This window comes from Dryobates pubescens, chromosome 6, assembly GCF_014839835.1.
Source record: "Dryobates pubescens isolate bDryPub1 chromosome 6, bDryPub1.pri, whole genome shotgun sequence".
Classification (NCBI taxonomy): domain Eukaryota; kingdom Metazoa; phylum Chordata; class Aves; order Piciformes; family Picidae; genus Dryobates; species Dryobates pubescens.
The window spans coordinates 35818544-35832675 of record NC_071617.1 but is presented as its reverse complement, the minus strand read 5'-3'; the positions used below and the strand labels follow the sequence as shown (position 1 = coordinate 35832675).

Genomic DNA, 14132 nt, shown 5'->3' with positions numbered 1-14132 from the left:
TTTTCTTTTGGGTGCTTTTGTAATAAAATCAGAATTCATTTTAAATAAAAAGTGTAAAATGGAGCCACAAGGAAAAAAGTGTTTGCAGGGCTGAGCGTCAAGAGGGAGGTACCAGGCTCTTCTCACTCACACCCTGTGATAGGACAAGGGGCAGTGGATATAAACTATAGCACGGGAGATTCAACCTCAACATGAGGAGGAACTTCTTCATTGTGACTGTCACGGAGCACTGGAACAGGCTGCCCAGAGAGGTTGTGGAGTCTCCTTCTCTGGAGACTTTCCAAGACCCATCTGCATGCATTCCTGTGGAACCTGCACTAGATTCTGTGGTCTGCTCGGGCAGGGGGGTTGGACTCAATGATCTTCAAAGGTCCCTTACAGCCTCTAACATCCTATGGTCTATGATGATGACAGCAATATAGTCAAAGAAAGGAGACAATGGGAAATAGCTAGTTTCTATCTTCAAAAACATCTAGAACACCATAAATCAAAACTATCATTAAACAGGAAACTTAAGTTAGGGCACCCTTCTTTTAAATAAAAGAAATACTGATTAATACCCCTAAGCACCTTGTGCAAGAATATAGCGAGACATGATTTATGTATTCATTGAAAACTGGGTAGCATTCTCTGAATCATAGAATTGCAGAAAGCACACTTCTCACACAAGAGAAAAATACCACTCTAATGCATTTAAAAAAGCTTCCTCAGTTATAAATGTATAAATGCTATAGCAACATCTTTCTGGGCATTTAGAATTATACAGTACCCAGTTGATGGTTGTGTTGTTTTTTAACCCTCCTCAGCTGCGTCTCAGATGCTAAAAACCACTGTGATTTGTGGCCACCTAGTGGTGAATCCATTTTAAATACACTAACCTTGTTCAGAATTTTGCTAAACCAGGCCTCTCTAGCTTTGCAGTGCAAAATGGAATTAGAAGACAGGGAGTGAAATAATTCTGTATTTCTTTCTCTGTTTTGCACTTGCATCATTTTTTACAGGAGGATAACATCGGTGAAAGTAATGTCTTTGTTTTCTTTGTCTTTCCCTAAAATAAACCTTTTTTTTTTTAGCAGCCATTGTTAATATGTCTGTGGTTTTTCCATTTTTATTGTGTGTGTGGTTTTTTAATGTGCAGATTCTAAGTTGTAAATTATTGAATTTATTTCCTGGGCCGGATTCATAAATTTTACAAATTAGGTTTCCAAAATGCAAAATATTCCATAAAATATCTTTGAAGTATATGTAAATTCTGAAAGCAGTTCATATTCTTTAGTACTTATGACTCATGAGAATTTTGACAAATTACATGCTGCTTCTCCTGCATAAGTCTTTATTACTAAATTGACTTGGTAATAACATTTTCCTAGTGTTTTTCTCTACATGCATTTTTTTTTTTTAATGTGATGGGAAAATTATTCTATCACAAGCAGAATGGATTAATATAAATACCAGTAGGCAACAGTACTAGAAGAACTATATTTTGAATGAGGTGAGCCTACATGTCATGGTTTTTGATACCTGGTGGGTTTCTAACACTTGATGAGTCCCTATCAAATTAAAAACTGAAATTTTGTTTTAGGTAAATAGTTCCATAAGCATATTAGTAGCAGATGTAAGTATTTGTGTTTCTTGTTTTCATTAGGTAATAGCAAAAATCTGATAACTTGGTGGTTCCAATTTTTTTTTTTTTTCCTTACTTGGGAAATTGGGCTGTAAAATGTTTTTTATAATGATGTTGGCTTTACCTTTTGTTTCTTTCATCAAAGTGTCTTCTTTTTTTTTTTTTTTCATATCTGACCATTCCAGCTAGCAGTTCCTGATTTTTCACAGTGTTGACATAGATTTCTGCTCTTTTTTAAATTGCTGTAGATATTTCTTGTATTTAGTTTGTAGATTTCATCAAGATGACAGATACATGTAATACAACAAAACCTATATGAACTCACTATTCAGCATGCCACCATCCATCCATTAACATCAAACACTTTATCAGGATGGTATTGGGTTAATGTATGTAATGGTTTGTTTCATTTTCAGGTATTTGGAGTGGATGACAGCCAGGATTATAATAGGCCTGTTATCAACGAGAACCAGAAAGATTTAGTAAAAGATTGGGCTATAAATTCTACTACAATAGTGCTGGAAGAAAAAAGACCACTGAGTACAACTGGATTTCTTGACACAGAGGTAGAATTTAATTTTTGATGGTCATCTTTTTTCTTCCAATAAGAGAGAGCACTAATAAGTAACCAGTAAGTGTAAAACAACAAACAAAACCTTGCCTAGAAAAAAATTAGCTCAGATCTATAAGTGTTCTATTTTTCTTAGGTCTTTATTGCATTATCAAAACTTCACTATCAGACACAGGCACATTGCCTTGTGAAGATGTTTCAAGCTTTGCTACATTTCTTTGTGCACTAACCCTAGTGTAATGGAAATGTAGTAGGAACTTCCCTATAACTTCGTATTTGCAACACAACATTTGCACAATGTACACTTCTTGGAAGTTACGCAGCAGAACTGAGGGAAAACTGGTTTATAGCCCAAAGTGAGTAGCTATATTAAAATTCAGCAATAAGAGGTATGCATTTAATGTGTGATACAAAGTCAGCAGAAAAAAAAAAATTGGTGCCAAGCACATTTCAGATTTTTTTTTTTCTGAAGCCAGAGGACTTCAGGTTTTTATATTCACGGTTTGAGTTCTCAAGGGAGATGGTACTCATGAGAAGTCACTTTTGTTAGTTTACTCAGAAGCAGTATAATTTAATTGGTTGGTGCAAGATTAGGCAAAGAAAAATGCTTGTTCTTTATATATGGCTCAGAATATGCACACAAGCTAGATGTTAATCGTATTGCACATTGAAATCTTACAAGACATTCTGAAATGGTTGTGATGGATTCACTAACTTGAAGTGTGTTCGGAACAGAATGGGCTCACACTGGAGCAGAATTGATCTGGTGACGGTAACAAAGCACACCACATTAATTCTGAAGTATGATCTTGTAAATTAACAAAATTTATAAAGAAGCCAATTTTCTGGAATACACCCAGAGCTTAAAGTATAACTTTTGTGTTCCTGCTTGGTTTGGTATCTAGGCTTCTTGTTTCTCCTAGAGCAGATGTGCTTTGTTTTGGTTGCGTATTAGCTACTGTGGCAGTATTGATATACTAAGTATGTTACTGTATTTGGATAAATCTCTTTGAATGGCTTCTCTAAGGTTACTACTTCCAAGTAAATTATTGCCATAAAGCATGAGCACGTGGTGGAAGAATTTAACAAACTTTGTCACCATGCTTCTGTGCATGGATTTGTAACCACAGTCTTTTCTTCTTTTCCATGCCTTTTGCCACATTCAGCCTCCTATGCTGTATCAGTTTTAAATATTATTAAAAGTATTAATAATTTTTCTTTCTATAATTTCATAAGCAGAAGAAGAATATATGATTAATTTTATGAACGTAGCTGACCTTTCCAGGTGTTATATTTTGCAAACAACAGGGTTACTTCAGAAGACTGAGATGACATCTACAGTCACGGGGCAGGTTTAAGAATCCTTCTGGGGGTGGCATACTAAAACTCACTTTGATTTAGGTTGAATTTAAAAGAATTACGCTTTTTTATTACTGTCTATGCTTTGCTGAATAGGTCTTTGTATATTGGGAAAGGAGTGAGTTATTTGGCATAGTCTGAATTTACAGGGGGGGAAAGGAACTAAAGGAGCAAAACTGAGATAAGCAACATGAATATAGCAAGCATTAGGGTAAGAAGAGTTGTGGACAGGTGAAGATAGGTAAAAGTTTACCAGAGAAAGGTAACAGAAGAAGCTGGTTGATACATATGTAGAAGTAAAAAAGAAAATAATTAAAGAGAAGTATGTTTTCTAGTATCATAATAAGAAAACAATCATGAGGATAACTATTGAGAGAAGGTTCTAATATTTAAAGTCTTATTGCCACAACTTAAGCTCATTTTACTTTGTCATTAGGAAAGGGAGAGGCAAATGTGTTTAATTTGTAAAGTACATATTTATCTCATATTACATACAAACTTGTCTGCTTGTGACTTTTTGAAGACTTACTGCGTTACTGAGCTGCAGATCATAATCTAATGAACCTTCTTGAAGATCTTGGCTAAACAGTCATGTAACTTAAGGGTCACTCAATGTTCTAGGCTTGAATCCACTCAGATAGGGAGTGGACATTGTTCCCAGCTGCTCATCACAGTTAATTGAAGTAAATTCAGAACATGATTGACATAGGAAAAGCGAGACTAATAAAAATTTAAGATACTTTGATTCAGAAAGATGGAAAAGATGGCTTTAGAAATAATGAAGGTCTTATAAAAATGGATTTTGGGCGTTGAAAAATTATTTAGGACTTAAATTTCTTAACTTTACAAGGCTTGTGAAGTATTGTTAAATATGTGCTTGGGACGAACCTAAAAACCTGGCTTTGTAAGAAAGAAACTCTTGGTTATTCCTTTGATATGACAAGCTTTGGTAATTCAGAGTTCTATATATGTCATAAGACTAAATAAAATGCAGAGTGAATGTCTGGCACAGCTGGACTGAGCCTGCATGCACTGGTTCTTGCCTTTTCAATCATTGCAACTAGCAGTAAAAATTCTTAATCCATCCATTTAAATAGTCATGTGTTTTTATTTTCTTCATTATAAGCTGTCGCTGGCCAACCCAGGCACATGTGATTTAAGAAAAAGAATTACATGAGACAGAGAACAAAGACAGCATGGTTGTTATTATATGTTCTTAAAATGTGAGCTTGGTTAATAAAAATATAACAGACATTGGGCTATTGATTTGTCCCTTTGTCTATTTAATTTTCAGTGGCAAGTTACCTGTGCTAAACACAGTTCTTCAATAATATACATGGTTTATCAATGTTGTCTTTGGTGTGCTTCTGAAGGACACACCTGGCTTTGGTTTGGGGTGTTTTTGAAATTTTTTGTTAAGACTGCAGCACAGTTAGAAACCTGGTTCTACATTTGCAGGGTCATCAGTGACTACAATGTTTCTGTTCCTGTTCTGAATATCTGTTTCATGTCTTTCCCCCTGAAGATAGATAATGCTGCTGACATTCTGAATACTGAATAACTACATTCATGTAAATGTTTGCTACATTGCTTCTTAGAAGTGGAGAGCCGCTGTGTGTATTTAGAAGCTATATTTCCTTTGTCTGTCTTCTCTAATTAGGTTCATTTTCTGTCCTGCTGTTGAGCAGACCATTAAGTCTGAAGTTTGATACTTTTTATTTAAACTTAGATGCTATACTGCATCATATGATGATTGTGTCACCGATGTCATATGGCTGTGAAAGGACAAATATGATCTTTGGATACCTCGGAAAATGTATTGTTAGAAAAAGGCAGTGTTGTCTCTGTGGTAGAAAGTGCTAATGAAATTTCTTTTGAAATACTAGCACTATAATTATTACTGTTCTTGATTATGAGTGAATACAAGAGTAGAGGAGATAGAAAGCAGTCTGCTCAGATTGTCAAGGAAATGGAAATTTACCTTACACAAATGAATTGATACAATTCATTTTTGTCTAGCAAAGTAGTAGTGGAGATGGGCATGGTTGCTGGAGGTTACAGTGTGAGAGCAGTAAAATGCAATAGGACATAAAGAACTATTTGACACAGATGTCAGTGTTGTTCCAGAAACAAATGTGAAAACATTGGCTGTAAATAAAATTTAGTATGGAAATAAGGAAAAATCCCCTCATCAGTCCTGGAGGAATATGGTTTTGAAGCAGGTAGAGTGAAGAAGGACTGAAAGAGCTGCTTTCAAGATAGCACTTCAGTTAACAAAAGGATGACGTAATACAGTTCTTATGAGTTGACTGAAAAGACTGCTTGCCTTTTTTTTTTTTGTTTTTTAATTCAGCACATTGGCATGCATTTATATTTTTTTGATTTATTTTCTGAAGATCTGTTAAGCCAATGTAGTTTCTGTATGTGATAAATAAGAGGAAAAGCATGAAGTTACAAGGCTGGTCTCTTATGCAAACCCAGCTTTTCTGAAGGACTAGGAAATGCCTTCTGGTATTCAAGAGAAGAGTTGAAAGATTGCCTGTAAGATGCAAAGTGATGTGGGTTATAGAAAGAAAATTGGGATAACTGAATACATTTTTAAATGTGTTTTAATACACCTTTCACCTTTGGGATGTGCCTAAGCTACTATTAGAAGAATCATAGAATTGTTAGGGTTGGAAGGGACCTCAGGGATAATCTAGTTCCAACCCCCCTGCCATGGGCAGAGACACCCCACACTAGATCAGGTTGCTCAGAACCACATCCAGCCTGGCCTTAAAAACTTCCAGGGATGAGGCTTCTACCACCTCCCTGAGCAACCTATTCCAGTCTCTCACCACCCTCATGATGTAGAACTTTCTCCTAACATCCAATCTGAATCTACCTATTTCTACTTTTTTTCCATTCCCCCAGTCCTATCATTAACTGACACCCTAAAAAGTCCCTCACCAGCTTTCTTGTAGGCCCCCTTAAGATACTGGAAGGCCACAACTAGGTCTCCTTTGAGCCTTCTCCAGATTGAACAGCCCCAACTCCCTCAGTCTGTCCTCATAGGAGAGGTGCTCCAGCCCTCTAATCATCCTCGTGGTCCTTCTGTGGACACGCTCCAGCATGTCCAGATCTTTCCTGTAATAGGGGCTCCACAACTGGGGTCTCACCAGAGCAGAGGATTTTTCAGAGCTTTGTTGTTTGTCCTTGTATTTGCAGAGAGCTGGCAAAATAAATTTACATCCACTGCTATGTAGAAGACATTTTTTGGCAGTGTTTAAATGTTGCTTTAATACAGTTAATCTGCAAGTTCAATATAATTACCTCTTGTGAAGTGGAACTCAGATTTCTAATACATGTCATATCTGTATGTCTAAAATTGGTTGTGGTACACAAAGAATAAGCTTGGGTGTTCTGTACCAAAGATAATTGGGACATCGATCATATTTAGTTTTGGCTGTAATTAGTTTTTCCTTTAAAGATGAAAGTTCACTAGTATGGGCAAGAAATAGAGAAAAGGAAGTCTAGAGATACAAAAGAAAAAGAAGGCTTCAGCAGTAGTTGTTAATGCATAAATGTCTGCACATTTTTGCATGGGTTTTTTTGTAATACTCCTCCTGGCACCCTTTTCCTTGCATTGTTTTCAGAAATGCCAATAAATAATGGGAACACTGAATTGCCTTCCTTTCCTGTTATTAGACTCAAATTTTAGAATGTTTTCATTCTAAGAAATTAGTTCATGATGTGAAAATGTGTATGAGAGTTGAAACAAATGATCTGGGATCTCTGTGACTATATTCATAGTATTCTGAAAGGGATTCATGACGTTGCACTTGTTTTCATTAATCAGGGTAATTCATTTAATCAGGAGAAATTCAGGGTCATAAATTCAGGTCTTCTCAAGTCTCTAAGTAAACTTTAATTTGAAAGAAGGCATCATACATCAGATGACATTGTTCAGTATTTTGTTTCTACTAAGTAATGTTTTATAAAATGTACAGAGTTGGATCCTGGTCAATGACTAGAATTCCAGAGTGGCAAAGGCATTATGCAAAAATCAGTGTTCTGAATAGAAATACCAAGATTTGAACACGCAGCAGAACTTCAGCCAATATTTGAAATAACTTCTCTAATAGTTACTGGTATCTCCATGGCCCTCTTTTGATCTTGAATTGTGGTTTCTCACTTGACATGCCTGTGATGATCTAACTTTGGAACTATAGTCAATGACCTCTGTCATTTGCAGTGCTGCTTCTTTTGAGTCCAATAAATTATCCAAGGATTTATAGAAGTTTACATAATTTAATGTACAGCCCATGTGTATGACTGCATGTGCACATACATCTGCATCAACACTTGCCTGTGTTTTTGCAATATGAGCAAGAAGGGCTACAATACATTGGATAAAACTGTAACATTGCATTATGTGTAGGAATAATTTTTTGGGAAATAAAAACAACCTAGAAACTATAATAACATAAGAAGATTTGGTTGGTTATGTGGGTTTGTGTTTTTTGTTTGGGTGTTTTGTTTTTTGTTTTGTTGGGGTTTTTTTGTTGTTGTTGTGTGGTTTTTTGTGTTGTTTTGGGTTTGGGGTTTTTTTGTTGTTTGGGGTTTTTTTGCATTTCTAGGTCAGGTACAAAAAAATAATCAGATATAAATTACATGGACTTCATTGTTACCTGGTTGGTTTAAAACTAATCTTTGCTGCTTTAATTTTGTTTAGGCCAAACAAATAATCTGATCTTCCTTTCCTTTTGTTTCTATCATAAGTTATCTTACTCTTTTAGTCCTTAAAGTAATCTTTCTGTAATGAAGTAAATATTGTATTTCATCTGGAGAGAGTGTCTTCCAAAGTGTCTGCCTGAAGCACGTTCTTAATTTTGGAACACACGCACATGCACCCCCTATTTTTCTTCCTCTTCTGAACTGAGGACTGAAATAACCTGTTTTTAAAATTAGCACAATATTAGCAATGTTTCATACTGGTTTTGGAATTTTAAAGTTACCTGCATTAGAATAGAATAGACTAGAATAGACCAGGTTGGAAGAGACCTTCAAGATCATCGCGTCCAACCCATCAACCAATCCAACCCACCTAAACAACTAAGCCATGAAGCATTAGGAAATGCTCTTTACTATATACTAATTCTGCAACTATGTAGGTTTTGTTTCTTTGTCATTCTAGAGCTCATAACTCAAAAAATCTATTGACATAAACTCTTTACAGTTTCCTCCAGGAAAATAGTATCTGAGATACCTATTCAGGAAATACCTGGAAAGAAGATCTGCTTTTTATCACATAGTTGTAATTTTTGTTCTGCTTTTTTTTTTCTTCCTTAGGAAGGTTCTACTGCTGCTGGAAGTAAACGCTGGGTATCACAGTGGGCCAGTTTGGCTGCTAATCACACACGTCATGACCAAGGTGATATCAGACTGGAGTCATCTATGCCTGCTCCTTTAGAAAATGGTATTAAAAGCTGTTCTTGTAATTTCAACTGAAGAAACCTATGAAAGGGAAAAAAGAGTGGTTATGTATCTACATAAACAGCTTTGTTACTTTTAGTACCTCATCTTTACTGAAAATTCTTTCTTGTGATTTAGAAGAAACAGCATAAAATGACCTCTACAACAGAGTTGTTTGGCTTGATGGAAGAGTACTAATATTAAATTGAATGTCACTAAAACAGAAGATATAAAAACTGGTTGCTATTAAAAAACCCTTTTTCTTGATGCAGTTTGGATTGGGCTGCACAGTGTTTCTTTCCTTACATCTTTCTCATTTCTGAACCCAAATTGGGTTTTAATGAATTGATTGTTAAACAGTCCAACCTTAGGATTCATTATTCAGTCATTGTTCAGATGAACCATAGCATACTTCCTTATTTTGGAAACATAGTAAACCTGTGTGATTTGAAAACCATCAGTCATAACCAAAATCGTCCACATTTGGGAAGAAGTTTTGCCTGTTTGTAGCAGGAGGATAGGATGTTCTGTCTTTGCGTTCTTACCCTGCTTCTGAAATTACCCACTCCCTTTTCCTGCAATATGCTAGTTTTAATAAGAATACTTTTGAAAGATTGATCCTTCTACTCTGATCACATCTCTCTGATCAACCTGAAATGGTTCACTGCGGTAGTTCCATTGCAGCCTTTATATAATCTCTTTAATCAGGAGAGACCTGTTATAAAGTATATTATTTTGTTTCGCTTTTATTACAAAATGTATTGCAACAATGAAATGAAACAACATCATTTGCACTCTGTGATAAGAGGAATGTTTCACTTCTTTCCTGAAAAGAGGAAATGGTACCTAATGAGAATAGGGCAAGCAGTAATGGGCTAAACTGGAGAACGTCTATCTCATGTTAAAGAATTGGAAAGTTATTGTGGTGGGTTGAAGGTTCCCCCAGCATTAACTTTCAGCCAGACCAACTTGGTTAGACGCAAATGAAGCTGTATTCACAAGCAAAAACTACACTCTACAATGGAATGCAATGACTATGTACAAATATACAGTATTTACAATATTATACAGATATTTACAATTGGCAAACAACATGGAAAGCCCCCTGGTCAAAAAGACACACACCCAAACCTCCCAGACCCCGCTGTATCAAGAGAGAGAGAGGAGTTGAGAGAAAGCAGTGTTAGTCTTATCTAAAGACCAGCCAGAAGCAGCATGTTATCTTCTCCCCAGCAAAGCAAAACAGCCAAGATCAGAAGAGAGGAAAAAAGGAATGGGTATGCTAGTGAAATGTGAAGTATTGTTATGATACAGCTTCTCTTATCCCAGACATTTATCCAATGAATTTGTTTAGAATAATCTTATGTTTTCCTTTTCACACCCAATAGCAATTTATTTATATTTTTCTACTTTTCTGCTTGAAATCTGCAGCTAGATTTTAAAGGCATAGCCTAAACCTACAGCAGTTATTTTAAGAGTTATATCCCCAAATGGTTTATAGGAATGGTCATTCTCCATCAGCTGAGGTTTTTTTAAAGAACTTCTTAAATGTTTTTAAACATGTATTTGTCTAAATATAATTGATGGTGCCGTAAAACAGAGTGATGGACTAATGACTTTTTTCCGTTCTGTTTTACATTGTTTTATTAGTCTTACTCAGTCTTAAGAATTTAATGTTTCTATTTACCGTGCTCTTTTAATAACTTCTCAGATATTTTTTTCTTTTTCACTTTCAGACACAGACATGAGTGAGTCTGCTATTTCTGTCAGAAGCACAGGTTCAGCTGCTTCTATGACCAGCCAAGGAGAGCGAAAAAGGAGAACACTTCCACAGCTTCCTAAAGAGGAGAATGGGAATGAAAGCTCAAAAGCAAAAACTGCATCTCATCAGAGATCAGAAATAGGTGAAAAGCAAGACACTGAACTTCAGGAGAAAGAAACTCCAGCTTGTGCCTCAGATGCTGATAACAGATGTATAGCTAAGTCAAGCAGAACAATGAATGGTCTTTCACCCAAAGCAACTGGAGACAAAGTTTTTTCTTTCCCAAGCTCTTCCAGTAAAGAGAGAGCTGAAACTGGCAAAGAAACTTCTGTAGTGAAACAAGCTTTAGCAAAAATTCAACAACAAGAAAGAAAGGAGCAAGGACACTGGACACCCACAAAATTGTCCTCTACAAAACTTGCTGCAAACCACGTTGAGAAAGGTAGGGAGGAAATTGCAGTGTCACCCAAAACTTTGGAAAATCAAAACAAAGCCCCTGGACATGTTACAGAAAAAGGAGAAATGAAGTTGGTGCAGAGTGAGGGAAAAAGAAGGAAAAACGAGGAAACTGTTAAAGTACAAATCCCTAAATCATCTGGAGGAGAAAAAAAGGAATCTTCAAAAACATTAGTGAGGCAAGGTAGCTTTACTATAGATAAGCCTAGCACAAATATACCTATAGAACTTATTCCTCACATTAATAAGCAAAGTGGATCTGCTGCTCCTTTAGCATCTGCAAACAGGTTACGTGACAGAAGTGATTCAATGGACACTGATTCCAGTCTGGACACAACACTCATTTTGAAAGACACAGAAGCTGTAATGGCATTCCTCGAAGCTAAATTGCGTGAAGAAAATAAAACCGATGAAGGTCCTGAGACTCCTAGCTATAACAGAGATAATTCCATATCACCAGAATCAGATGTAGATACTGCCAGCACAATCAGTCTTGTTACAGGTGACAGTGAAAGGAAATCCACGCAGAAGCGAAAAAGTTTTACAACTTTATATAAAGATAGATGTTCCTCTGGTTCCCCTTCAAAGGATGTTTTAAAATCTTCTGCAGCAAGTGCCAGAGAAAAGGTAGAAAAGAAAACTAAAAGCCGATCTTCAGATAGTGGGTCTAGAGCTGACGCTCGCAAAACTGTGCAATCCAGTGGAAGAATGAGACAACCATCAGTAGATTTGACAGATGATGACCAAACATCTAGTGTACCTCATTCTGCCATTTCTGATATCCTGTCATCTGATCAGGAAACATACTGTGGCAAATCACATGGAAGAGTTCCTTTTGCCTCACCAGATGAACTTTTACATTCCAAGATTGAAGGAAAGTCAGCTAAATCAAAAACCTCCCCTATTGCACTTGGGCAGTCTAGTAAATCTACCACTCTTCCAAGACCTCGTCCTACAAGGACTTCTCTCTTGCGTAGGGCACGTCTTGGTGAAGCCTCTGACAGTGAGCTTGCTGATGCTGATAAGGCTTCAGTAGCTTCCGAGGTGTCCACTACAAGTTCTACGTCAAAACCTCCATCAGGGAGGAGAAGTATTTCCAGAATAGACTTACTTGCTCAACCTCGCAGGACTCGACTTGGCTCTTTATCAGCACGTAGTGATTCTGAAGCAACAATAACTAGGAGCACTGCCTCATCTCGTACCCCAGAAGCTATTATCAGAAGTGGTGCAAGGTTAACATCAGCAGGAGACAGTAGTAAAGTTTCTGCTAGAACTCGAGCCAATAGCATTTCTCGACTTTCAGATTCAAAATCCAGGTCTTTGGCATCAGCTCATAACTCTCCCTCAGGTATGTGTGATTATTTAAACTGGTCTTTTACAATAGTAGGTATTTTTCCTATGTAGAGATTTTCAATTTCTTTCATTTCTTTGGAACAGTTGTTATGAAACATTTGTGGAGTTTTGGTTGGTATCATCTTTGGAGTAGGAGGCTTCCTTGGCAAGGCTTGTCAAAGTTTCTCACTTACAATCATAAAGACAAGAAATTGTCATCCTCACTCTTTGGAGTTTGTATTTTATTTTTATTTCTTAACTTGAAACCAGAGCAAAGAGTTGCATTGAGGCATTCAGACACGGCAGCGCTGATTCGCATTAGTACAAAACCAGCAGCGATCTCTTTGCTCGGTTCATGGTAGGCGAAGTTCAGAAGATCAGCAGAACTTTTTACTGCGTAGAAGATACAGTATTTATTTATAATGCAGGCTTCTAAATATGCTGAGCACAAAAGTATCGTCTGAGGTAAAACCTGAGCATCTGTAGGATATTTATATTTATAATTTAAGATTAGCTTCCAGAACTACAAAAGTGGCATTTGATTGAATAGAATAACAACAGGGAAGTAACAAATGGAAAAATAAACCACAAACACTACCCAGCTAAATACCATGAACTTAATTTTTATTAAACTGTTTGCCCTGCCTTGCAGTAGTTTCTATTCTCTATTCTGAATCATGATGATTTATTATTTCATCATGATTTACAAATAAGGTTGATCTGGTGGTAGCTTCTTTATGTTAGTATTATCTTATGTATGGAAGAAAAGAAATCCAAAAAATAAATGGATTAATTTGAACCTATAGTTCTGTTAGAATTTAATATAACATAAGTATAAGCAGTGTGAAAGGCTATTTTTTTTTTCCCAACAGCAATATTAAATTAACTGAAAATTGAATGTGGTAATTCACAGTAAGTGAGTTTCCACGTGGAATGGATATCTCAAATTTATGTCCTCTTGTATTTTGAATTATCATAGTACCAACTTGACTTTATTTGAAGCTGATCCACAATCTAATAAGAAATAAGCAGAATAACTCCCAGTGTCATGGGTTGCTGCTGTGAAAATGTATTTGCCTTTACTGCTTCTTATTCAGAGCTGATCTAGAGATCTGTGATACTTAAGGTTCTCACAGTCTTAGTGCCCTTTTGTTGCTTGCATATCATGAATGTACCTTATTAGCATTCTTAGCCATGGCTGTTCCCCAGACAGGTATCTTCTGTCTGTGTCACATATTAGCTGAAAAGAAATTTCTGTAGGGATACAAATGAGGTCTTCACTGAACTGTAAAATAGAATCTGTTTAATATTATGACAGGTGTATACAAAGATTTTGTTTTTAATGTATTTTTTCATTGAAAGATTGAAACATAGTAAAAAACTCATCCTTTCCTTGTAAGATATTAATGGAAAAGTAACATGGTTTTGTGTTTAGTCAAAGTTTCAAATTGGTGTGTGCAGCCTGAAAGGTGGCAACATTAGGTCACAGAGAATGTTTGCTTTAATAATTAACACTAATTCACATTGTGGTGTTGCAAATTTCAAAAAGGCAAACCCCAGCTGTTACTTCACTT

At 36.2% G+C, this 14132-nt stretch overlaps 1 protein-coding gene across 7 annotated transcripts in view; it reads left to right on the top strand.

The window, feature by feature from the left end:
- The window catches only part of CEP170 (centrosomal protein 170), an 89305-nt gene that overhangs the window by 54328 nt on the left and 20845 nt on the right, over nt 1-14132 (top strand). For 6 of the 7 annotated variants that reach the window (XM_054162316.1, XM_054162314.1, XM_054162319.1 and 3 more), the window contains exons 10-12: nt 2041-2190; nt 8886-9012; nt 10745-12574. In XM_054162316.1, the coding sequence (XP_054018291.1) occupies nt 2041-2190; nt 8886-9012; nt 10745-12574 (2107 nt within the window). The remainder of the gene's footprint in view (nt 1-2040; nt 2191-8885; nt 9013-10744; nt 12575-14132) is intronic. The other variant, XM_054162317.1, reaches the window with a different exon arrangement.